The sequence below is a fragment of the Aptenodytes forsteri genome, unplaced genomic scaffold, assembly GCF_000699145.1.
Source record: "Aptenodytes forsteri isolate BGI_AS27 unplaced genomic scaffold, ASM69914v1 Scaffold564, whole genome shotgun sequence".
Lineage (NCBI taxonomy): Eukaryota > Metazoa > Chordata > Aves > Sphenisciformes > Spheniscidae > Aptenodytes > Aptenodytes forsteri.
Window position 1 is genome coordinate 378,437 of NW_008795408.1, and position 23,720 is coordinate 402,156.

A 23,720-nucleotide genomic window follows, 5' to 3' on the forward strand; every position below is an offset into this window, starting at 1 on the left:
CCCTTCTGCCCTGTGAATGAGAGCTATACCAGTTGCAGCTGGTGATGCCAGGCATTCTTAGGGTAGCCATCGAACACCTGGCTCCAGCAAACCCCAGCCCTTCGCCTTCCTAATGAGGAAGCCCTCAGGGAGGGCACGCTGGGCTGCACTTCGCACCCCTGGTTAAGCAAACCCAACCAAACCAAAACAAACCCACCACGCCATTTCCATGGGGCCGGGTGGAAAGCGCATAGCTGGGGCCAGTGGCTTGGCTAGCAAACAGTTAAGCATTGGCAGCTATGGAAACCTGCACAAGTACAAGCTTGTTGCTTAAATCGTAGACCAAACCTCAGAACAAAAGAAAATGAGTAAGCTTGTTTGTTCAGTTGCAGAAGCCTTGGTGAAAGGGGAAGGAGTGGGCCATCAGAAAGTCTACAACCAGGGAGTCATACCAGTTGCTCATCTTACGTTAGTTACAGCATCTAAGCCTTTGTTTAGCACTGATCCAACCAAATGATGGCAGTGAAGAGGTGGTTCTGGGATGGAAATGTTTAAATCTTTTTGAGTAAGAACAAAGAATTAAAATATACTGATTGCTAGTTTTGACTGGAGATTTTAAAAAGTTTGTAGTGCTTTTTGCTTGTGTAGTTTAGGTCCCATTATCTTCTCTTGCCTCTGTCCCATAGTTATTTTTCCCTTTTAAAAATGAAAAAGACAAAAAAGTTAATTAAGAAGGTATTCTATGTAGGATTTTTATTTATTTTTGTGATATCAGTTTAAATCACTGTAGAGATGCCCCATAATAAATTTAAATACTGAGATAAGGGTTTTTGAGTATGACAGGGGGACAGTTTTTGATTTTTTTTCAAACATTTATCTACCTCACTCTTATTTTTTTATATGTGTGTATATACAAAAAATACATCTCACATTTCTCAGCAGCCAATATATGCCGTTGATACTGGTAACCTCTCACTCCATATACCACATGCTCTAGGTTCTGGAGGGGAACAGTCACTGCCTGTCACAAAGGGTCACTTCAGAATATTTGCCTCAATTCCAAGGAGTTTGTCCAATTTTTTGGCTCAGATTCATGATTGTGAGGAGAAATCCAAGAGTTGTCTGACTTAAGGTGACCATTCTTTAAGGAAGCGCGAAGGCTTTTTAATGTGCTGTCACAGCAGTCCTCAGGTCAGCAACAAAACACTGCGTGTTTAGATGAGCGGAGACGTAGCTGACCTGATACAAGGACTTCAAATTATGAGTATTTGATGAAATCTGTTAGAGAAGTCAATTGTTGACAATGTTTGAAGGTCCAGAGGAATTGCTAGCGTAAAGGGAATGGTCCTTCTATTTGTCCTGTAGAATGGGCTAAGTCATTCCTGCCAGTTTTCCCTCAGATACCACAAGCACCAAAAAGACATTTGGCTGAATCCTAAAAATAAATTGGCTCGTACAGCAATAGCACTGCTTTCTTGACCAAAAAAACAGTGAAAGAACCTGTCACGGGCTGCCTGACGATACTACTACTACATCGAGTTTACAGCTTTGGATCTTTGCTGCTTCTGTTTGATGAGAGCACTGATTTTTTTTCAAAACTAACGTTGAATTGATTTCTTTTAACGTGCCAGTAAAAAATCAGTTCCCTTTTCTTCCCCCGTTCATATGCTTCGTAACTGTGGATTCTGATGGACCACCCATCAAATTTTAACCGCCCTCTGACAGCGTGTAACTGGTTTACAAGCACACAGGACTAACACGAGCTTGCCATCAACTTGATGTATAATGTTTCTCTTTTTCCAACTCTGGCAGCTGTTCATGCAGGTGTTGGTTGTGGTATCTGAATAATGTGGTGCTTGGCTACTTCGAGTTGTACACGGCCTCTTGAATACACAGCGCTGTGGTTAAGTACTACAGAGTTTGACTTCGGAGGGAGCGCTTCTCTCTAGCCCTGAGAAACCAGCAAAATTTAAACATTTACGAGGTTGTTTTGGTTTTCCATTTTTTATTAGGTTCCGGTGACCTTTTGGTGCAGTGACTATTCCCCTCTCTTGCACATATTGATTACCACAACTGGAGATCCTCAGATCTTTCAGCTGGCTAGGAGGGTTTTGTTAAAACTGTCCAAGTTACTGGTTTTTATAGTTGTGTGTAGGTGGTTTTAAAATGCATTAGGAAGAAACACTAATGACGTAGCACCCATCACGATAAACATTTCAAAAAGCACTTCAGTAGAAGACAGTCACGTGACATCACGTACGCACGCGTGATGACAGTCAGCTCTCCTGGACCAAACCACCTTCATGATACCATTGCGTTCTGTGTTTGCAATTCAAGCTTAATTCCTTTTTTGTTCTGTTTGTTTCCATAGCTTTTTTTGTTATGTTTTGTGCATTTTGAATAGCTTTATTCACATTGGGTTTTTCATGCAGACTTCCCTTGGACAGTAAATCAAGTTGTTTGTGCATGTGAACAACTGAGAATTGATGTTGGCTTGATAGAGTCATAACATGGTTTGTAATGTTGTTCTTCCCCGAGACCACTGGCTTGTCTGGTATGGAAAATTTATTTAGAACTTCAGCTATGTTTGAATAAAGTTAAAGTAATCCACTTTGTTTATAAATTAAAAACAAAAGCCCACCCAGCCCTGAAAACCAGCGCTTTGACAAATGGTACCAAGATGTTTTAATGCAGTAGGATAACAAATTGGCATCACTGCGGGGAGCAGGTGGCTTTGTTTTTGGTGCTCGGCCACTGTTCTTACCTGACTCGCATTTCAAAGCTGCTTGGTGGCACAGAAGGTGGTTTGGTTGCAAAGGAACGTGGCTCCTACGTAAACAGAGGAGTGTCGGCTGCGTGGCACTGAGTAAGGCGCCCTTTTGGGGGAGCGGTAAACTAGACACAGAAGCCGAGCGTGATGGAAAGTGTGAGGCCAGCCTGTGTGCACCAAGTCTTTCTCAGCGTGATGCCTCTGCTCTTTAAAGCTGGTTCTAAGTGACGTATGATTCTAGGCATGTTCGCACTGATGCTCCTCTTGGTCTTTAAAAACAAAGGAAAGCAAGCCCAGTTTGCCCAGGACGACTGGTCACCAGACGGAACTGCTGTCAGGTCCTCTGGGAGCTGCTGAGGGGTGTTCGGTACAGTCTGAGTCTAAGTGAACAACGCTCCTATTGTTGGTATAACTCCATACATATATATCTATATATACATATATATATCTGCATATGTATATCTATAATATAGATATATATATATTTAAACCCTTTCCATTCCATTAGTACAAGTAACACTTGTTTCCTGTTATTTTGTTTGTCAACCATGTATTTAATCACTGGGCTGAAGAACAGTGGAGGAAGGAGCGAGGGAATCCACTCCTTACTAACCAGTGATAAAAGCCAGATATTGCAACTTAACCCACGAGTAGTTGTGCAGACAGGAATTCAAGAACAGTGTGTAGAAACAACACTAGTGGCCGGGGGTGCTGAAGATACAGAACTATAACCAGGCAGGAGGGCTTCAAAGGACACCTCAGTTCAGAAACTGGTTGCTCAGAGACGATGAAGGGCCTCTGAAATTGAGCGCGGCCAGGCAAATCAGAACTGCGAAATGTTTGTGTGGAGACACACGAAATCGAAGGATACGGAAATGGGTATTTACAAAGACACAGGGCTTGGCAGAAGTTTGAGGTAGTTTCCTGAGCTTGGTATGTGGGACAGCGTCAGAGCTCAGGTATCACAATTCTGATCGTTGGTACTTGTGAATAAACCTCTGGACTTTCCAGCTGGAGCGGTAAATTCATTGCCAAGAGTTAACGGTTGTTACCATCGGTCTGTATGAGTCGGTCTCAACTTACAGTTGGTCTGTTCCGCAAGTACCTTAAGACTATCACTAGTTTGTGTGTGTGCATGTGCGTGTGTGTTCATCTTTTTTTTTTTTTTTTTTTTTTTTTTTTTTTTTTTTTTTTTTTTTTTTTTTTTTTTGGGTTTTTTTTTTTTGTATGCGTTTTGTTGATTAGTTTTGTTGATTAGTAACCATTAGCATTTTCAATAGGGCTTTAAGTCCAGTAGATTACGGGTAGTCAGTCGACGAAGATCTGGTTTACAAGAACTAATTAAATGTTTCATTGCATTTTGTAAGTACATAGAATAATTTTATAAAATGTTTGTAGTTTATAAATGCCTAAAATATAATTTAAGGGCACTTTTCTGTGTCTGTGTATGGGTGTGTCTGTACGTGATCAGGTTTTTTTTGATGGTACCAGTTTACTAGCTAGCTTTACAATATGCCAAAAAGGATCGCTAACTTGTCCAATTCACGGCTTGTCCCTCTCCCCCTACCCGCCCAAGCTTCGTGTCCCAGTATACAGCAGATGAATAAAGGAGGTGGGGAAATGTTCTGTATCTTCAGTATCCTGGTCTTCCAGAGCCCTCTGGTTGGGGTGGGATCATCTTAACTGGTCGTTTCACTTTACTGTCTAGGGCAGTTAACGTAATGGACTACAGGAACCTCACTGGTCGGGGAAACAGAACGGGTTTTGCTGCTACCCAGTCTCACTTGTGCTGTTCAGTACCTGCTTTACGGTGGCCATGTGGTTTGAAGGATGCGACTGCATAAGAGAAAGAGGGAAGATGGTTTTCATAATTAATGCTGAAGAACTATTTGCAGATTTCTTACCACTTTAAAAGTTTGTACGCGGCCTCTAAAGATGCCGAGCACCATTTGAAGCTTTGTTGAAAGGAGCAAGGCAGGGTCCCTATTTATTTTTATTTAAGAATGCTGAAGATCCCTTCCCCCTCACTCCCCCCAGATTTGACTAACCACGTTGCTGAAGGGTTCTGATGATTCAGATACTGTTTAAAAATCGGCTCTTCTGTTTTCTGAACCAGTGAGGCTTGAGATGAAAGGATTGGCCAGAGTTTGTCTACCTCTGGGACAAAAACAAAACTAGAAAGTGCTAAGGAATGGATGCAGTTGCAAATACAACATTTTCCAATTTTTCTTGTTTAAATTTTTTTAAGAGAAAATTAAACAACAACATGGCCAATTTATTATATAAAAAGACTTGCTGTGTATAAATTATTCCTAAAGAAATTCCTGTGTTTATATTAAAATGAATCAGTAGATTAAAAAAAAATTTCAAAATGTTTTTGTATATTCTGTTGTAAGAATTTATTCCTGTTATTGCGATATACTCGGGATTCTTTACATTATGAAAAGAAGAAACTTTGTCTATTTTGAATGGCTGAAGCTAAGGCTCCTTTAGTTTCTCTTACTCTGCTTTTTTCTAGTAGTTTCAGTACTACATGATTTAAGTTAAATAAAAGAATTCTGTATGCATTTGCCTGTTTCTGAATTTGTTGCTCCTTATGCGAAGCATGTACAGGTTGGAAAACTCAGAGTAAATCTCTGTTTTTCTTCTGCCCTTTTTGGCCACGTTTAATTGAACTCCTCTGGATAAATCTTACTAGAGGTCAGTACTGCCGTTATGTTGGCACGTACAATCAACAGTATTCGCATCCAGTGACACCGAGCTTGTGGACCCTTTCTCGATGGGACTTCGAGTCCCATTTTGCAGTAGGTAGCTCCCTTGAATAAGGTAAGCGGTTTGTTTTATTTATTTATTTATTCGAAGAAAACCCGCTTATTTGCCCTTACAGCAATCCATAGGTGAGGATTCAGCCAGCCAGCACGTGCTTATCAGTTTTCTGTAACAGTCGTTGGAAAAGACAGTGGCAAGAAAACTAGAATTATCTTGGCGTTTCCAGTTGCTCCGACTCTTGTCATCAGAATGTTGACTGAAATAAGGCACGATGGTGGCCCAAAGCTCCACCAGCTGTCCGTGCTGTTGGGTTTGTCCGCTGTCCTTTTTACTGACGTGATGGTTGAGGAACGGGCTTTTGTTTCCCTGGAGAAATCCCAGGTGTCCGCATTAAGCTGCTGCTGCCCTGTTCTAGTGACTGTTTTTGAAAAATGCCTGCTAATTTTATCTCATCCTTGTCTATCGTGGTGCTAGCAAGATGGTCAAGGGGAGCGTGCACTGGCGTTACCTGCGTGCTGCAGGGGAGGTGCTGTAAACCTCTGTCGTACCCAGCTTTCATGGCGCAGTCCTTCTGTACATAGCTCTGTTTGAGACGTGGAGGAGCCTGGCTTGGCAGGGGGGAAGCACGGAAGTGATCTGTCACTGTCCGATTCCAAGTTTTACAATTTGGGATGTCGCTTGGTTCCCGTTTTGTAACTGACATCGTGCCACAGCACACAAAGGCACACAATGATTGCCTTTCTTGGGACAAGTTAGCTTTTTGATTCTGAGGCGTAAGTCCCTGAGTCGCCGTGACCTGTTCTACGGAAAGACTCTTGCCTTTGTGCTGTGCTCTGTGGAAGGACTACGGTGTTTTCCTCTGGGAGAGGCACTGAGCGTTTGGGTAAGTGGTGGTTGCGGGCAGTTGAGACCCAAATAATTACTAACAGCGTTACAGTTCCTGCTGGATTCCAGCTTGTTGTTTACTTTCTTTCAAGTCACTCTGGGTTCGCAGCCCATTCCTGATGGAGAAACCAGCATTTAGAGCAGGTCACTAAGAGAGAATTATAAAACTTAACGTAACAGGAACCCTATGTGTTTATATTTACGTTTTTTTTATGTGGGCACTTTGTATGGCTGAACTATCTCTCTGCATTGGACAGGGCCCGAGGGGGACCTCTGTTACAGGCGTCCAATGCTGAACGTCCTTACGGCTGTAAGCATCCATCTTGGTTCAGCAAGTCTTTATTAATGTCTTTCTAACCATCAGAACTAGGATTAAGCATCGAAAATGTTTTAAGTCGAGATTCACGCTTTCTTAAATCTGAAGCAACCTTATCATTGTTAGCAATACAGACTGCCAATCACTCGTTTTTTCTCTCAAGCTTTTTATACACCAGAGAGAGATCTAAACAGTTGTTTGGGTTTTGTAAGGAAATTTCGCTGAAAATAACATGGAATATAAAATCCTTCATGTAAGGTTTTTAAATACTCTTTAGATTTGCTTCATTTAAGAGAGTAAGGCATTGCATTCTAAGAAATCCTCATTTTTTTTCTTACATGATCCATCTTACTGCCTTTCTTCCCCACACTGTTTCAACATTTCTAAGATAATCGTCTGCAATGCTTTTCCTAGAAGGTCTGCTGTTACCGATTTGGATAACGGGGGCACGTGGATGAAAGCTGCCCTTCCACTGCCATAGTACAGAGACGCGTAGTAGGTGTAATCACAGATATACCTGCAATATTAAGAACAAAACCAGAAACCTGAATTAAGGAACAGTAAACTTTGATTACATTTAAATACTCTTTAAGTAGCCAAACCAGATCTGGTTTATGAAATTATTAAAAACATATTTGCTTAGTGAATAAAGGAAATGCTGAAATAAACCAAGTGTGAGAAACAAATGTTCCTTATCTGATGGTTTGGTTTCTCAGACACCCACCCAGAGGGAACCTTAAATAAAAAAAATCACAAGACGTGCATTCCTTTCTAGACTTCTATAAGCTGTGCGAGATGGGAAAGGTAACAGCCTACTGAACTACAACTGCATAATACAGTTTTTTGTGTAAGTCATACTGTCTCACCATCTGTAGGGTTTTTTTGTCTTGTCACCTTTTAACTTGCAGGTGCAAACCCTGAAATTAAGGGCCAAAATTAGCTGATTTTTATTGTTTAAAATGAGATCATTTTCTGTGTTTTCCTTTTAAATGAAGACTAGCATAATAGAAAATTGCTTCAGTGCTACTGAAACACGTAATGAGATCACAGACATAATTCTAAAGGTACCTGTAATTGCTCTGTTCTTCAGTGTAGGTATTTGTATTTTGTATCCCTCCCAGTTGGGAAAAACAGATGAAAATCTGCTACTGGTCACTATTGCTTTCAGACTCCCTTAACAGCTCAGGTTTACTGGGGTTGTTAGTCACAGGGGGCGCTACGTTGAACCTTGTTTCTTTTATAATTTACAAATTATGGAAAAATATCTACTGGCTGCAGTTTGGCTGCAGTTTGTCATGAAGGCTGCTCTACGTGAAATATTTACATTCTGGAAAAATATCTACTGGCTGCAGTTTGTCATGAAGGCTGCTCTACATGAAATGTAGATTTATCCCATTTTCATACTTGCGCCCCTCTGAAGACTTTGCTTCAAAGTGATTTTGGTTGGAGGAAAAGTCATTGCAAAGATTCTTCAAGGTTAAATGAGCTGATTGAGTTACTTCTGCTTTTAACGCGAGACCCCAATGTGCAATGTTTACCTTCCCGCATCTCTGGAAAAGATTATATCAATCCCTTCTACTGAAATGTTTTTCCAGAGAGTCTTCATATTAATTGTAGATTCAATCTTTTCCGGGCCATCTAGCATGCAACAGCCACCTTCTGGGTGAAAACCACAAGCATCCATTTCTTGGTAGCCTTTGTTCTTCCCACACTGCTCAAGGATGATGATTGCTTTGGCGGATGAAGCCAGCCCAACGTGAACAGTAAGCTGTTTTTTCCCACCAGAGTGAATAACAGGAAATTAAAAACGAGACCTGTTTTTAAAAAACATGTAATGCAATAGTGCCAAGCATTGTGTGAAATACTGGCTTCAAGGTAGGGAGTCTTGCTGTAGCTCATGCCTAAAGAAAACTTTGATAAGAGATTATAAATGAGAACAAAATTATGCTTTAGTTTGTTTTCGTTGTGTCTAGTCAGCTCAGGGCTTCAGAGCTGTGGTACTGTTTTTGCAATTTTTGGTGGGGTTTTTTTCCTTGTTCAGTGTGCAATTACGCTGTTTAAATGGCATGGGGTTAAAACATGACTAATTATTGTGTGCTCCAAATTTCAGTTTGAAACCTTTATCACAGTTTTAATAGTCACTTTCCAGAGTTGTCTGATGCACGTACTGCGCAGCACTCTTGGTGATCTTTTTAAAGCTCCACTCAGAATAATAATATTCATAAACGAAGGGGAAAAATGGTGTAACTTCCTAATCACTCACCAGTGGCTGAAGAGTTGTCCATATCATGAAGACTTGCTCCTTTGCTTTTTGGTAAACCACTGGCAGCTGCATGATACGGAGGTCTATGTTTTTACCAAGGCCTCTCTTGGACAGCTCCTGTGTTAATGAAAAACCACCATGGACTTGTAAGAGCGTTGGATTTCTCAGACTGTAATAAAGAAATCGGGCTGATCCAACTGAGAAAACATACGAAAGAGCAATGTAATGCTGTCTAAGCCCGTGGTTCCTAAACATTGGTCTGCCGTGAGATTCAGTTGTCTTGTGGTAGCTCTCCCTTTTTCAATCGAAAGAGACTAAAATGTGCTGACCAATTTCCTAATGTCACGTCCATGTGGAGCCATTGTCGTGTTTTCCAAAGGGATGCTCAGTCTCCAATGGGTGGGAGAGGTTATTGCTTAGGGACTGGTCCGTGGGGAACCATGAAATACAGGATCTCTCGGAAGGGGTCCGCACTTTAAAGCATCTAAATAGGCGCTGATACAGGTAAGAGCTGTTCCTCTGAAAAATCTAGTAGATAAACCTGCACTGTCAAGAGGCACAAATGAGGGAGAATTCACATTAGCTGTCCACTGAAGTGACACGCGATCTGCTGGCTTGAACTGGTTCAGGTAAGCTCTGCTGGACGTGACTGTCAACGTGACAAAGGCCACATTTAGAATGGGTTTAATTTCTTCTTTGGTCTAGAACATGGTCCCCTAGTAAAAGGAAATGTCACTTATTGGGATGTTATTTCTCTGTCATTTACGTAGAGTTGAAATTCCACACGGGACCTTTTCCCAAAGGAAACAAAAATTACGCCCAGGATTGAGGCGAAAGAAACAAAGGTGCCCTTCAAAGCAGCAGACTGGCCAGATGGTTGGAAGGCGGTCTGGAGAATAAACGTCACGTGGAAATTACTTGAAATTATTTTGCCCGTGGAATAGGGCTAAAGTAGAAGGTAGGCTGCTGCAATGGCAGGATGCAGAAGGAACGCGTCTGAGGTAGAAAGCTTTGTCCCAGAAAAGTGAACTGGTGGTTGAAAATCCCTGTTGCATTTGAGTAGACCACTACCAAAGCAGGACACAGGTGAAGTTTCTAAGGGGGGGCATGGGCAAAAAGTCAGCAGCAGAGGTATGCGATTAGCCCAAGAAACCTGTAACTTTTTATTAAATGTCATTGTCTTCTCAAGCTTTCATTCCTCACTAAGGATTCTCAGGCGGATGAGGCCCACAGTTCTAAGCCATGCGAACTGGGAAATTTGCCCTTCAACACTGGCTTCCTATATAAACTGTTCCAATTTTCTTGTCAGCGGAAACATTGATTAGCTGTGCTCAATAAACTATTTGACACAAGCAAGGAAACAATGCCTGCAGGGAAGTAAACACATTTAGAGAACAGTGCCAGCCTTTTTTCCTCTGGGCGCTGACAGTCTTTGAGAGACCATTGCATCATCTTGCTTAAGAATGCTGTACTGTGTCTTAGCTTCCAAAAAATAAAACGCCAGCTGGTTCACAATTAGCATTTTCTTTTCTAAAGCATCTCTAATCTTAACATTTAATGAGATTCTTCCTTTTTATCTGTAAGGCTTAGAGGACTCGACTACCCGTAACGTTGGTACAGAATGTGGAGACCCAAAGTAAGTTGTTAGGCTGTTCTCCTCTCGTGCTCTCTGGATTGACATTCTGTTGTCACCATTTGTCATGGGAGAAACACGCAGAAATACTCTTGTGCAGGACAAAACCAGAAGCTGGCCAATAGCAAAGGGCTAAGAATTTGTGTCAAAGGAAGATGGTTTGCTATGTCCTAGGCAATTTCAGCATGTTGCCAATAATGCGTATTACTTCGTTGGCTGAGAATCCTAACCATGGGCTTATACCCCATTAGACCAGATGTTGTGCAAACATGGAACAAAAAAAAAAAGGTTGTTCCTTGCCTCAGCCAAGTCTCAGCCTTAACCAAAACCATTTTTGCATTTAAGGTGAGAGACTGAAGATGGCTGGAGGAGCATGACTGCATCTGGAAACTAGAGCTCACACTGGTGAGTTAATTCAGTAAACAAGTGCCTGTCTTTTGTAGTTGAAACAGCAAAGGAAACTTCAAAGGAGGACAAAAGCTTTGGAGGACATTTTTTGTGGGAGAAGTGGTTGAAAAGAAAGCGTGAAGATTCTTTGTTGGGAAGTTTTTCTAAAAGGGAAATTAAATCCAGCATTATCAGCTGATGACCTTGAGTTGTTGGTGAGTTGTGGTCATAGTCCCCGTCCACCGGAGTTCTGGCCCATGTTGTTACACAGCCCTCCCCCAAAGAGAAGTGATTTGCACAGAACAGTTGTGCTCCGATGTGGTGGTTGTGTGTCACACGGGGTGTTAGAAGCTTGAACTTTTAGAAAACTCCAGAAAATTTCAGTAAGTTTGCCTGAGTTTTCACTGATTTGGGTTGCCAAGAAGGGGGGGCGGGCAGGGGGCTGCACATGTTAATTTTGTGAACCTCATTCAAAAAGGCTTGTGTTGGCGCCGGAAGAAAACCGTAAGTTATCAGTTGACCCAGTCAGTCTGCAAGGATGTTGCAAACAAAGATTTTTTTGTTTGGTTGTTTGGTGGTTTTGGGTTTGGGTCTTTTTTTTAATCCTGCAGATACCTTTTTAAAGCTTTAGGGATGTAAGAAAGTTCCAGAACAGAAATGAAGGAACTAAATAGCAATGTCTTCTTAGTTTCATAGATGATGAAACTAAAGCAGAGAGGGAGAGAGACAGAGGGATTAAATGACAAATTTCCAAAGACCACGTGGTCAGTGGCAGGATGAAAAACTGCACTCGGAGATCTGATCCTCATCTCCCGATAGCAAACATAGTTCCCAGAAGCAGTTGGAAATGTGACCTGTTCTTTGCACTAACAGTTTAATTACTATGAATGTTGTCACTCAACTTAGATTTGTGCCCTATTAACTGGGGACTTTGACCTTGATGGTAGACTGCCCCGATAGGTTATTTAGCTGCCAAGTGCCAGACAGGAGTTTCTGGAGGAGACACAGAAACAGGGTCAGATCAAGGGTTATTAGTTGGGACCATCAATCTGTAATATGGAATAAATAATTTGGGGGATCTGGGATTCTGAGGGTCCCATGTGGTGCTGAAGAACTAACACATCATGGTAACTCAATGTGATCTGTCAGCAAATGCGGAGTAAATACTTGGTGGTGTTTTCCCTTAGAGACAATGTCCTGCGCTTCAGGAGTTAAAAGTGCTGCTGGTGGAGCTTTCGTGCGTATTTTAGGAGGGTATTTCAGGTGAGTGGAGTTATGAGAACCATGAAAAACTTAGTGAGACAGGTTTCTAAAAAAGAAGCTGTCTTTCTAGTGCTAGACAACCATGTTGGGCCATGTGACAGTGCCTATAAAAGCTCTGAAGCTTTTCTCGATGACCCTGAATTGACAGGTTCACCTGTACTTTCAGATCCATTTGACTATCCTTTTCCCTGAACACTCGAGGGCTACTTGCTGAGGAATGAGAACTCCGTGGATGCAATGCTGATGAATGCCTTGTGTGTGAGTCGTCTTGTGCTCTGATGAGAACTTGGGTTCATGCAAAAACAAGGTACTCCTCACATTCTTCGAAAATTACAGTTTCATATTATAAAACAGGCAATGCGGGACAATGCACTGCTACATAGTATCAATAAGAAATCCAAGAATTCAGAACAAATACTCTTTCTAAACCAGCAGAAATAGAGATTTGGAGAGCTTTATTAACATTTATCATCCGATTCCAGGGGATTTCAGAAAATTGAAATTGGCTTATCCACCAAAAAGGTAGTAGTAAATAGTTCATTTGTAAGAGAAACAGTATCACACAACCATTTTTCTGAGTGCCCAGTGAGGGCATAGAAGGGATGCAACTATCGGAATGGGCTGTGTGCGCACTGGATCAATCTCTCAGCCTTCCTACAGCAAGAAAAGAGGTTCAGGAAAATGGCTGATGCCATCAGCAAGGCAGAGCGTAACAGCATCTTACAGAGAAGCTAGTAGCAGGGATCTTAAGGAAGCAGTTATGTGTAGGAGCAAGCATTGCTCACAGAAGTGAAGCCGTTGCTCTTTGGCAAAGACTCTATTTCAAAAAGCATGGAGGGCGAGGTTATGCTTTGAGAATTAGGACCTTGGGACTCCTGTTACCATGTATTTTTTGGATGCTTTTGGTGTGAGGACCCTTCTGGGATATGAACTCTTAAAATGACATGTGTCAGCATTACATCATCACTGAGGCTGCCATGGTATCCAGGCTTTTGTTAAGAACCCAGTTCATTTTGAGGTAGTAATTAGGATAGTTCTAGATAATGCTACAAAGGCATTAAGCCTGAGCAATCATATTTAGTAGCTCTCGTCTCGCTGCCCAGTACTTTCTTGAGGATGAGTTTGAGTGTGCTCTTGCTTGTTCTCAGAAAAGAGACTTGGCAGGGGGGCTTTATGTCACTTCAGTGATCCATGCAGGAAGCCCAAAGCCAAGACAGGATTACTTCCAGATGTAAATACTAAATTTTGCTGTATTTAATATATGTGCATAAGCTTCCTGAAGACCATAGGGCTACTCATGTGAACAAGACCAATGGAACAATACCATGAGATTGCTATTTAGTGTGAAGAAGCCTATCAACATTCAAAGTACTTCCAGATTTGCAGCAAATTTCCCTGAATTGTCTGGATTAACCACCTTTGCCAGGGAATAGGAAACCAAAGCAGCATCCCCAGTATGCATACAAATTAATTCCACACAGAGGGTGTCACATCAGAGGGAAACGGATTTGTTCTCCTCCATACACAAGGACTGACATCTGTTTCATTATGGAATGCTGTAGCCCTTGTTATATAACTTCCTGGCGTAGCCAGCGCATGGCATTGTTACAGAAAACTTATCTCATCGGTGCGTTTTCGCTTTAGGCTGTTTTGCTTGCAGATAAAGAACATGTTTTATTTTCAGCCAGAAGAGTATGAGCTTGCACCCAAAATTAGAACCAATAGGAATCAGGAAATAATGAGCAAGAACATTGTCAACTGACAAATATTTGTGGTGTGTGGCACATGTCAAGTTGGAGTTAAGATAATTTATGGGTCTCCTGTGTGGACTGGGGTGTGGAAAGGTATCACAGAAGTATTTTTGTTTCTTGTTAGCCTACAGGGATAACATCCCTCATGACTTTGAGTGGGTAATAGATTTATTTTTCCAAACACCAAGTTGCACTCAGCATTCTTCACCCAACAAAGCTAAAATAGAAAATATGTATAGGTTGGTGGAGTTGCTATAGCTTTGGTCTTTGGAAAAATAGACTAGCTCCTTGTTTTTCAATCGTTTTGGCTTGACTGCATTTCATTTTCAAGACAGATCTTCAGTTGCTGTCACCAAAACTTGTAACACGGTTATAGTCCTGTAGAGCCATCATCTTTCTATCACTACTACTACTTTCTTATAGCTACCTTTTTCATTTCAGTGTCCCGAGGAATTAAGTATTTATGGGCTGATTTCAGTCTCCTTAATAGAACATAGTCCCCTCAGTTTGTTTTACGTGTCTTGCTTTCCATTTTTACCAGTATTATCTGTTGTTTCTTGCAGATATTGGGCCAATCTTCCAGTTCAGTTTTACTACCTTGACTGTTCCCCAACTAGTTTCAGATTTCATTGTTAACCTTCTTTCTACCTTGGAATTGCTAAGAACTTGTGTGAAAGACCCTCTCAAAATAACTCTGTTCATAAATACCTTATGAGAGTAACTGAACTCAAGGAAAGGCCATTGTCTGTGCTAGGGAGAATGAATGAACCTTGGATGTGACTTTTACACATGCTCAGCAAATCTCTGCAGCTGTTCCTACTGTTTGAACATATATACTATCACCTTTCACACTTTAGATTGAGGTAGAGTACTAGAGTACCAAACTAGTAAATTATTTCATTGTAGCAGACGTAATTGTACATACAATGGTCGGGTATTTATTCTGTAAGGTATATTTAAAGAGAGAAGTTATGTTATTATTAAAACTTAGATAACATTTTAAAAACAAGTGATCCTGTTCCTGAAAAATAATCTATTTGTGGAAATTTTTGGTGTGTCCCAAGAAATGTGGGTTCACACAAACAATAATTTGAAAATAAACAATTGTGACATAAAAGTTCATGCTGAAAGCCAGGTATCCAAACCATGTCTTTGTATCACCCAGCTAAATTTGTTCTAATACACATACTTAGGAAATAAGCAGAAATTTTCAAGACTCCATCTTAGACATGTTACTGCTAGTCAAGTTGTATGGAGGCGAAAGAAATCTGAATGACCTTGTTTTCAATTTTAACTGTAGAGTTCACTGTCATTTGAGAGTGGAAGCCAAAGCTGAGATGTGAAAACATACTTAGAATTGGCATGCTTTTGGTTTTGTGTTCCTGAAATACGCAGTGAGAATTCAATAGGCTACACTTGCATGAGAAGGAAGTCGCCTCACACAGACATGATGAGTTGTGGTATGAGATGATCTGTTTACTGAAGACAGAGAGAACCTGTGCCATATGCATTAGTTAGAGAGAAGGCTCCCTGGGTAAAAAATACCCTTTTTAAAAATTAAGAATAATATTTTGAAAAGTGCTTAAATAGCACAAAAAAAATTCTTGCAAATAAAATAATACTTCACTTCTTAATTATCCTCTTTCTTCCATGTTGGGAGTCTGCTCCATGAGGCACAATTCTGTTTAATGAGTCGTGAGAAATAACTTTCTTGAAGGGAATGGAAAGCCTGAAAACAGTTTGTATTGGGATCTCCACAAAATAAAACACCTCCCTCCCTTTTTTTTTTTTATGCTTACCTTTACTGCTTCCCAGCTAGAATTAACCAGGTATTGTCTAAAGGGACCAAAACCTGAAAAGAAAGAAAGGTGCTTTTAACCTATGCTTGCTCTGCAATTGTAGATTAGGTGCTGACATGTATGCATACACATATTTGTTCTTTATGTTCATACTTTTGGTTATGGAGGTTGAGTTTTTTAGATAGGATTTAGCCTTTATAACACTTAAAGGAATAGGATGTTCATTTTTTATATGCACTGATACAAGAACTAATCCTGCAATCTTTATTCATGTCAAGGTTTTCTTATGAGATAGCCTTAACTGAAGCTGGTAAATGTACTGGAGCCAATAGGACAGACCATGTAAATGATGATTTTGGGCAAGGATCACCATCCATAGAGATACCACTACTAAAAGATCTGGTGTTACATGCTCCCAGGTCACGGTCAATGTACTATTCTTATTGTTAAAGCTCATGAAGATGAAGATATGCATATTTAATGAAAATGTTTGAAAAAGTAAAATTTTATTTCATTTGTAATTTTTTTTTAAAATCCCAAATAATGAAAACTTAAGTTTTCTGTCAGGGAAAATGTGCTTTTTGTGGTGCTGGATAAAATCTCTTCCTTCATTTTTTCCCCACAGGAAAAGAGAGGAGGAAAGGGAAAGGACTCTTTGAATTCAAAGTAATACATTTAATTTTATGCATCCTCTTTTGTGAAAGACTTTTTTTAAATAAAAAGAAAAAAAAAAATTTTTAGCTAGATGGGCATTTTGTCATGAAAAAGTTTGATGGAAAACTCCCACTATCTTTATTAATTTCAATTACTCTTTCTCATCCAGAGTGTTGCCAAGTCTTAGATACTGGGTGGCAGGAAAATGAGTTTGTGAAATGGTTTTAATGCTGTAACTCTTAAATATTTAAAAATCCTTAAATGGACAAATAAATACTTCACAGCATATGATTGCTATTTTGCCCAGTGAAAGGTATTTGTATGTGGGGACAATTAAGCCTAAATGCAGGCTTATGATAGCTTAATTAATGCTAGACTTTAAGCATTTCTTAATTTGTTAATACTTATTTCATAACTGCTCAGTCTTTTCTCTTTAATATTATGAAAAGCTTGATGGTGCTAATAATTTTGGCAATGTTTTTCCCAGGTTTAAGTTTGTCCTATGGGGAGGGAACAGGGGAAATAGTACTCATTGCACATTAACAGGAAACAGAAAACCTCACTGGTCCCACTCTGCTTTCAGAGCAAAATTAGGTTGGCACCTACTCCATTTTGAAGCTGTGGTTGTTGTGCATGTTTCTGTACATGTGTGTGAACTGCAGAATTATAGTAGAGTTATTAAATAGCTCACGATGAAATACATGCATCTCAGTGGTGGCCATAAGAAACAACTGCTTAGGATAAAATTGTTCTATGAAAAGAAATGACTAAATGTAAGAGAGTTTTACAGTACTGAAATACCTGCAACAACTTGGAGAGCTAACTGGCTGAATATTATTAGGCAATATGTAATAAACTGGGCTCACTGCCAGCAGGTTTATATTATGAGCAGGTGAAAATGTGACAGAGGCATGCTGTGATAATCTCTGTAATAGCTTAAAGATGCACCTGTGTCTTTAACAGGACACACTAGTCTAAAACTATTTGAACAAGTAGACTTCTGCACCTAAATGGCATCTAAGGGGAGGAAAAAACTAATAAGGTGCTAAGAAGTGTGTCCAACAAGGGTACGTGCCATAAATGTCATAGGAGAGAACCAGATTGTCAGCCTTTTAAGAGGTTAGCAAATTCCTCTTGCTCTATTCCGCACTCCCATTCAGTTCAACTGCAGTTATGTCTAAAGCAAGCCAAACTAGTTCTGCCCATCTTGCAGCTATTAAAAAAAAAAAAAAAGTGTTTAATTGAAAACAGCAAGTATGCAAATCCTTTGATGTAGCTTCAACCTCATTCCTATGTCCTCAGATGACCTGCAGTGGAAAACAGCAACTCACATGTCAAGATATGTGTAATGATTGCCTTGCCTTGAGCCAGTGGCACAGCAAGATGCAAATCTCTTTGATGTAGCTTCAACCTCATTCCTATGTCCTCAGATGACCTGCAGTGGAAAATTATACAGCAACTCACATGTCAAGATATGTGTAATGATTGCCTTTAGATGAGCCAGTGGCAACAAGAGGAATAGAGAGTAGCAGCATTTCTTAAGAGCTTTAACCTTTTAAAGCTCAGAAGTCTCTAGCTGGTGGTTCTGCCACTGTGATTCAGTGGTAGTTATAGCCAGCAAGAGACACTCCAAATTTGGTCCCTTGTGCTGCATGTTCAGGCATGCTCCTTTGGTATATTTAAATTTAATGGTCTAGTTTAGTAGTGATGAGGCAGCATCTCCGGTTTAAATCTCCCTTACCTTGCCATGAAACTGAGACCCTGAAACTTGCCATGTGTTGCTCTAATTCTGGATGCTGACTATGTGACATTGTGATGCAACCTGGTTTTCTTGCTTCAGAGCTCCTTTTGGGTAAGCTTTATCTAATACTAGCCTGCACTGCCTTGAGCTATGTGGTTTGGATCAGAGAGAATGTCAACAAAGATTAAAACATGGAGAGAATGAACAACAAACCAAACTGGATGGCAGTAAAGAGGGCAGACTGCAGTCTGTTTCCTCTGACATGCATCTGATTTTCTTAGGAAGGCACAGCAGCAAGTTATTTTCCATTTGGAATTGTTAGTATGACCATTTGCTACTGATTTTCCCTCCAGGGAACTGTTTATGACAAAGATCAAGCATGTGTGCATACCATCTCTAGCTAAAAGAATAAAATAAAAATCTTACCAGTTACAACCACAGTGTTGGAATTTGAATCCATGAAATCTATGCTCCAGAAGGTAAAACCTTGTTGTCTTTCAGTTCCAAACAGTATTATAATTCACGTATCTGTGGCAAACGTCTTCATTTGGGGCACCTTTTTTTCTTCAAACTGTGATGTGTCTGGATTCACATGACAGGGATGATTTGTGATTCATGTAACTTTCAAAGCAAAAATTGTTATGTCTCTGTGTTAAAGATAGAAGTCTGACTGACCAGCTGACTGACTGGGACTGCCCCGAACTCCTTTTCCTTTCTTCAGGCATGCAATAGTATTTAGGAAGAACAGGAAAGGCTTAAAGAAACTTCTTGCAAAATATCCAGCAATATTTTTCATCAGAAACCTGTTTATGTACAACTAAACAGAAAACTAATTGAATCAATTTTATTATATCTCTGTGGATATTCTATTTTTAGCACAGTTGTAATTCACTTTAATCGTGAGGAATGACTCAACTACAAAAACATATCTGTCCATTTCCACTGATCTTAGACTTTTTCTCACTAACTTAAAGAACTCAGGGGTAACTTTGCTGTTCCTTTTCACAGCAGTTATCTAATTTACTAACCTTGATCTTTATCTCATGCTCTTTATTAGAGTCCAAGCACCTTATACTTTTAAAACCAAACACCCATAGGAAAATGTATGTATTTGCTAAACCAAAACATTTACTTAGTAATATCCTTGAATAGGCAACATGCTAAAAAAAAAAAATCTCACTCCAACTTGCAAGGTCAAAGGAACTCTAGAAGCTGAGTTACAGCTTGCCGAAACTGCTGAGTTTAATAGCTGGTCTGTCTTCATTAAACTACAGCATGAGAACCAATAGGGGGCCTGGAATGAAAACATATGCACATTGTCACTGCCCAAAACAAAAGCATATGAAAGTTCTCTTGGGAATTATAACTATGTGGGCAGAGGGTTTCGCTGGGTCTTGTTTTGAGTAGGAAGTGTATGTGTGTGAGAGAGAGAGAGAGAGGGAGGGGAGAAATATGCTAAGAATAGAAAGCCACTATATAATCTCAAGAGAGATGGTAATTGTGAGACCTTAAGGGGGGAAAAAAAAAAAATCCCTGAAGAAATCTCTTGGATTGGGTGGTGGCTGAATGAGGTTTGGAGCTATGAGCTGTGTCTGTCATTTAAATCCTCCTGTGCTGAGACACAAAGAAATTTGTGGATTCTTTTAAATAAAAAGACCCTGATTTCACCATCCATTTCTTCCCCTGACTAATACAACTTGCAAACTTAACTTTTGCTAGCTGCTGAGGCTGAAGAAGCAGCTAATACAGTAAACACAGAACTCTCTGCAGCTTTAAGTAAGGCAAAATCTGCCACTGACATCAGTGAATTACATCTAAAATGCTACAGTCTTTCATTCTCCTCTGTCAATTAAGATTTTTATCAATTAATTTTTCTGTGTGACCAGTTAGTAAAACTCTTCCTATGATACTGAACAGGACAATGACATACCAGTCTTCTCATAGTTATTTCCGATTTGTGGGGTTGTTTTAAAGAAAAAAATTGATAGATATTATCAATTAAGAAAAAAAAAATCTAGCTACAGGGTGGTCTAATGAACAGAGCATATTCAAGGAATAAAGCAAGATTTAAGGTCTATAGTTACTTAATTTCCTGCATGAGAAATTACGTGTTTTGTTTGGGACATTATAGCTGTTTTATAGTTACATATGAAGGGTATTGCTTGAATGCTGTAAAATACTAGGTATTTTATTAGGTATTCTTGCATAGCGTAGATATAAGTCTATTAGATCCATGTAGTCTAAAACAACTGGTATTATCTGTTCGGACTGTAGTACTAGTTCTCAAAGTTTTCACAACTGGCAAAAGAGAGTAGAAAAAGTATAGACCAAGGAAGATTATTTCACTAATCCTTTATGAAGAAGCTGATAGAAATTTGTGGGGGGAAAAACCCGAAGACCCTTTTTAATGACTCATCAGTTAAGTATTGTCTTCAACAGTTAAGTTAGTCCCTTTCCCTAAGTAGAGGTTTGCTGATTTGGTAGTAAAGATTTCAAGACCTTTCCAGTGTTGTTACATGCTTGTGCAAATGCGGGAGGAATGCTCGTGGTTTGAATAAACCAGGAATCTGAAGTGCACTGAAATTATTTTTGCACTGATTTAATTGATTGCTTCTGTTCCCAAGCTTTATGTGCATGGTAGTATACTTGGAGGAATAATGCATGTATTGCAGCTGCATTACATTTCTGTAACAAGCAGAAAACAAAGGATATGGTAGCTTCAAAAAAAAAAAAAATCTTTCGGTTAGGTCTAAGTTCTACGGAGAATTTTATTCAGAAATGAAACCTTTTCTTTCCTCTAGCATTTCTTCAGCTGAAGTCGAAGCGACTCTTGAAATTTTTGTGAAAATATGATTGTAGCTTTAATATTAGCACTCATGTGTATATGTGCCCATAACAGATACCCAAGTCAGTGGATATTTGAGGTCTGTGCAAATTAATCTCCCCATCCATAATTAAGAAACCAAGCCCTGGATATTTGAAGGCAACTCACAGAGACAGCTGACTCAGCTGAACACTGGTTGTTTTTCTTCTTGCTATACACAAATGTGATTGGCATGGCACTCATCTTGAGGTAAAGAGGAAATAGAAGCAACTCAACTATGAAAGCCCTGGTTATCACCTTGAATATTTTTCTGTACAGTTGTCTGATACATTTAAAAATTATTTGAACTGCTGAGTAAGAGAAAAATGTATTTTCTGCAAATGCATTCTGACCACATTGCAGAACTTCCAGAACACTGCTCGAATAGCTTTTTAGTACTGACGGTAACAAGAACTGAATATGGCCCTTCATTTAGAAACAGCTCTTTAATTTTTATCTCTTTTATTATTACTTACATATAGATTTTTTATTTCTTGTTATTGGCAGGCACTGACCAATGTTTTAAACTGTTAAGTGTTTAATATATTCCAATTTTTATCTCAGCTGTTCAACATTTAATGAGAGGAGGGAGGAATCAAGCTGTTATGCTATTTAACATTAAACTATAATGGGACTTTAAATAGAAATTTAAGGATCTAACACTGTATTTCTTTTCCATTCTAATAAAAATAGATGATCCTCAGGAAAGACGGAAGCTAGTCTTTAGGTAGATGGAATGCAATGTCACAAAAAGAGAGGAGACAAACATTTCAGTGTAAAGCTCACTGTTCCCTGTGGACCAGTGCCTCTTCTCTAACAACCTTCATGGAAATGGTAAATGGAAAAATGTAATAGCAATTTCATTTACCTTTTTTTGGATAGAAAGTGTTATATATTTTATGTTGTTGCCTTATTTATATTAGTTCTTCTGCAGTCGATGCCATTGGTGTATACCCAGTGCTTAGCAATAATGGAAAAAATGGAAATTGTATGTAATTTAAATGTAGCCAAGCTGTTGGGTGGCTGTTATAATGTCAGTTCTGGTCATCTTGCAGTATTAGCAAAACTAACTTGTGTATGGACAGATTTTTTAAATTTTATTTTTAATTGTTTATAATAGTTTATAATGCAGGGAGAAAGTACTTTAGCAAGAGAGCATGCAACTCATGATCAATGGGTTGCTTTTGTTCAGGCATCATTTACCATGCACAAAGAGACTCTGCAAGCAGGATACACACAATTTAAGTAATTATTTATCGGCTAATATGCAAAATAGATAGCTAGGACTAACAGATTACTAGGCTAAACATGCTTACCACTCCTGATAAGAAGACTGATGAGTCTTAGCTGGCCAGGATATTTCCAACATGCTGGGGAAAGTTGGTCTCTACCATTTGTTGGTATGGGCTGATCCTCAGCATTACTGAGTTATCTTTTTTCTGTTTTTCTTTCTTTCTGTATCTTTTCTCTTGAACCTTTCACCAGCTAACTACTGTCATCCCAACAACAACGCTTCTGTGACTTTACCTTCTTGTCTTTCATGGCTTTAGCTCATGTACTTTCTCATAGCTTAACAATTTTCTCAGTAAAACTCAGGCAAGGTCACATGGCAATGCTGCATCAAACTAGGCCTTGGACCATGGCACAGCCAAAGCTCTGGGCTGAGTGTGACATGGGGAGTGGTGGAGGGTACAAAGCTGCAAGTGATCACGAGAACGTGCTGAAATCCACTGATGCGCTGTAAAGCGTGGTTGTGTGACAGCTGCTATTTTGAGAGCATCAGTGTATGGGCTGAGATCGCTTTGTCCTGTTGAGGAAAGAAAATACAAATCTACTTTAGTATGTGTTTTAAACCATCTGAAAGGAGGAGCAACCTTAGGGAGTTTTTGGTCACTGTGCTGATAGGCAATAGAGTACATAACAATAATGTGAAGCACTCAAGAAGCTGTTTTGAAACCTTGCCTCCAGGTCACAGCGGTGTTCCTGGATGGTGTAAGGGCAAAGGTAAGTTTGTTTCTGTGCATACTGTTATTTCCATGTACTTTTCTCTTCATGTTTTTTACTTTGATACTTGTGTCTGCGATTTTAGAAATAAGCCATTGTACACCTGTGGTAGGAAGGCTTCCAGGAGTCAACACCTGGATCCTACTTTCTAATTTTGACAACTCTGTCTTCATTTTAATCTCTGTACCTCAATTTTACGGTTTGTAATAATGAACAGCAGGCCCCTTGCCTAGGTTTTCCAAAAGTCCCTTTCATATTGACAATGATCACTGCAGTACATGGCTGAAGAATGCTATAAAAATGTCACTTTTGTACTTATTTTCCCTCATAAACCTTCTTCCTTTGCCACTTGAGTTTAAAGAAACTGGTGTTAGCTCTATGGTTTGTCATTCTGGGCCTTTTAAATGAAGACTTTGTAAGTTGTGTTCAGAGTTTTATAAGTTAAGACGCACTCCTGGGCTGGCACTTGCTGAAGGCCGGGCCTTGCCGGCGGAGCATGAGGGCTGCCCTCCCAGCCTGCGGCCACCTTGCCGGGAGCTTGCAGCCAGCCTCCCCTCGCCTCTCCAGCCTTCGCTCCTACAGAAACTTCGCCAGACTGTTTACCGTCACCTCCCCCGTCCTTTTGTTTCCCCAGCCGCCCACG

The 23,720-nt window shown here is 39.8% G+C and overlaps 2 protein-coding genes across 8 annotated transcripts in view; one reads left to right on the plus strand and one right to left on the minus strand.

The window, feature by feature from the left end:
- Positions 1-5,137: 5,137 nt before the first annotated feature.
- Positions 5,138-22,875, minus strand: PGPEP1L (pyroglutamyl-peptidase I-like). Of its 7 annotated transcripts, none has more exons than XM_009281002.2 (7): positions 22,390-22,875; positions 18,637-18,925; positions 15,816-15,868; positions 8,983-9,099; positions 8,258-8,487; positions 7,149-7,236; positions 5,138-6,519 (listed from the first exon to the last, which is right to left on the minus strand). In XM_009281002.2, exons 2-7 carry the CDS (start codon positions 18,668-18,670, stop codon positions 6,496-6,498), a joined length of 546 nt encoding a protein of 181 aa, XP_009279277.1. In that variant the 5' UTR covers positions 18,671-18,925; positions 22,390-22,875; the 3' UTR covers positions 5,138-6,495. The 7 variants fall into 7 exon arrangements, with proteins under 7 accessions (XP_009279277.1, XP_009279278.1, XP_009279275.1 ...); XM_009281003.2 differs by having other exon boundaries at positions 5,138-6,551; XM_009281000.2 differs by having other exon boundaries at positions 5,138-7,236; positions 18,637-18,792; positions 22,601-22,875.
- Positions 18,276-23,720, plus strand: part of FAM169B (family with sequence similarity 169 member B) — a 47,555-nt gene continuing 42,110 nt past the window's right edge. The window contains exon 1 of the mRNA XM_009280995.1: positions 18,276-18,321. Coding sequence (XP_009279270.1) covers positions 18,285-18,321 — 37 coding nt within the window. The 5' untranslated portion in view covers positions 18,276-18,284. The remainder of the gene's footprint in view (positions 18,322-23,720) is intronic.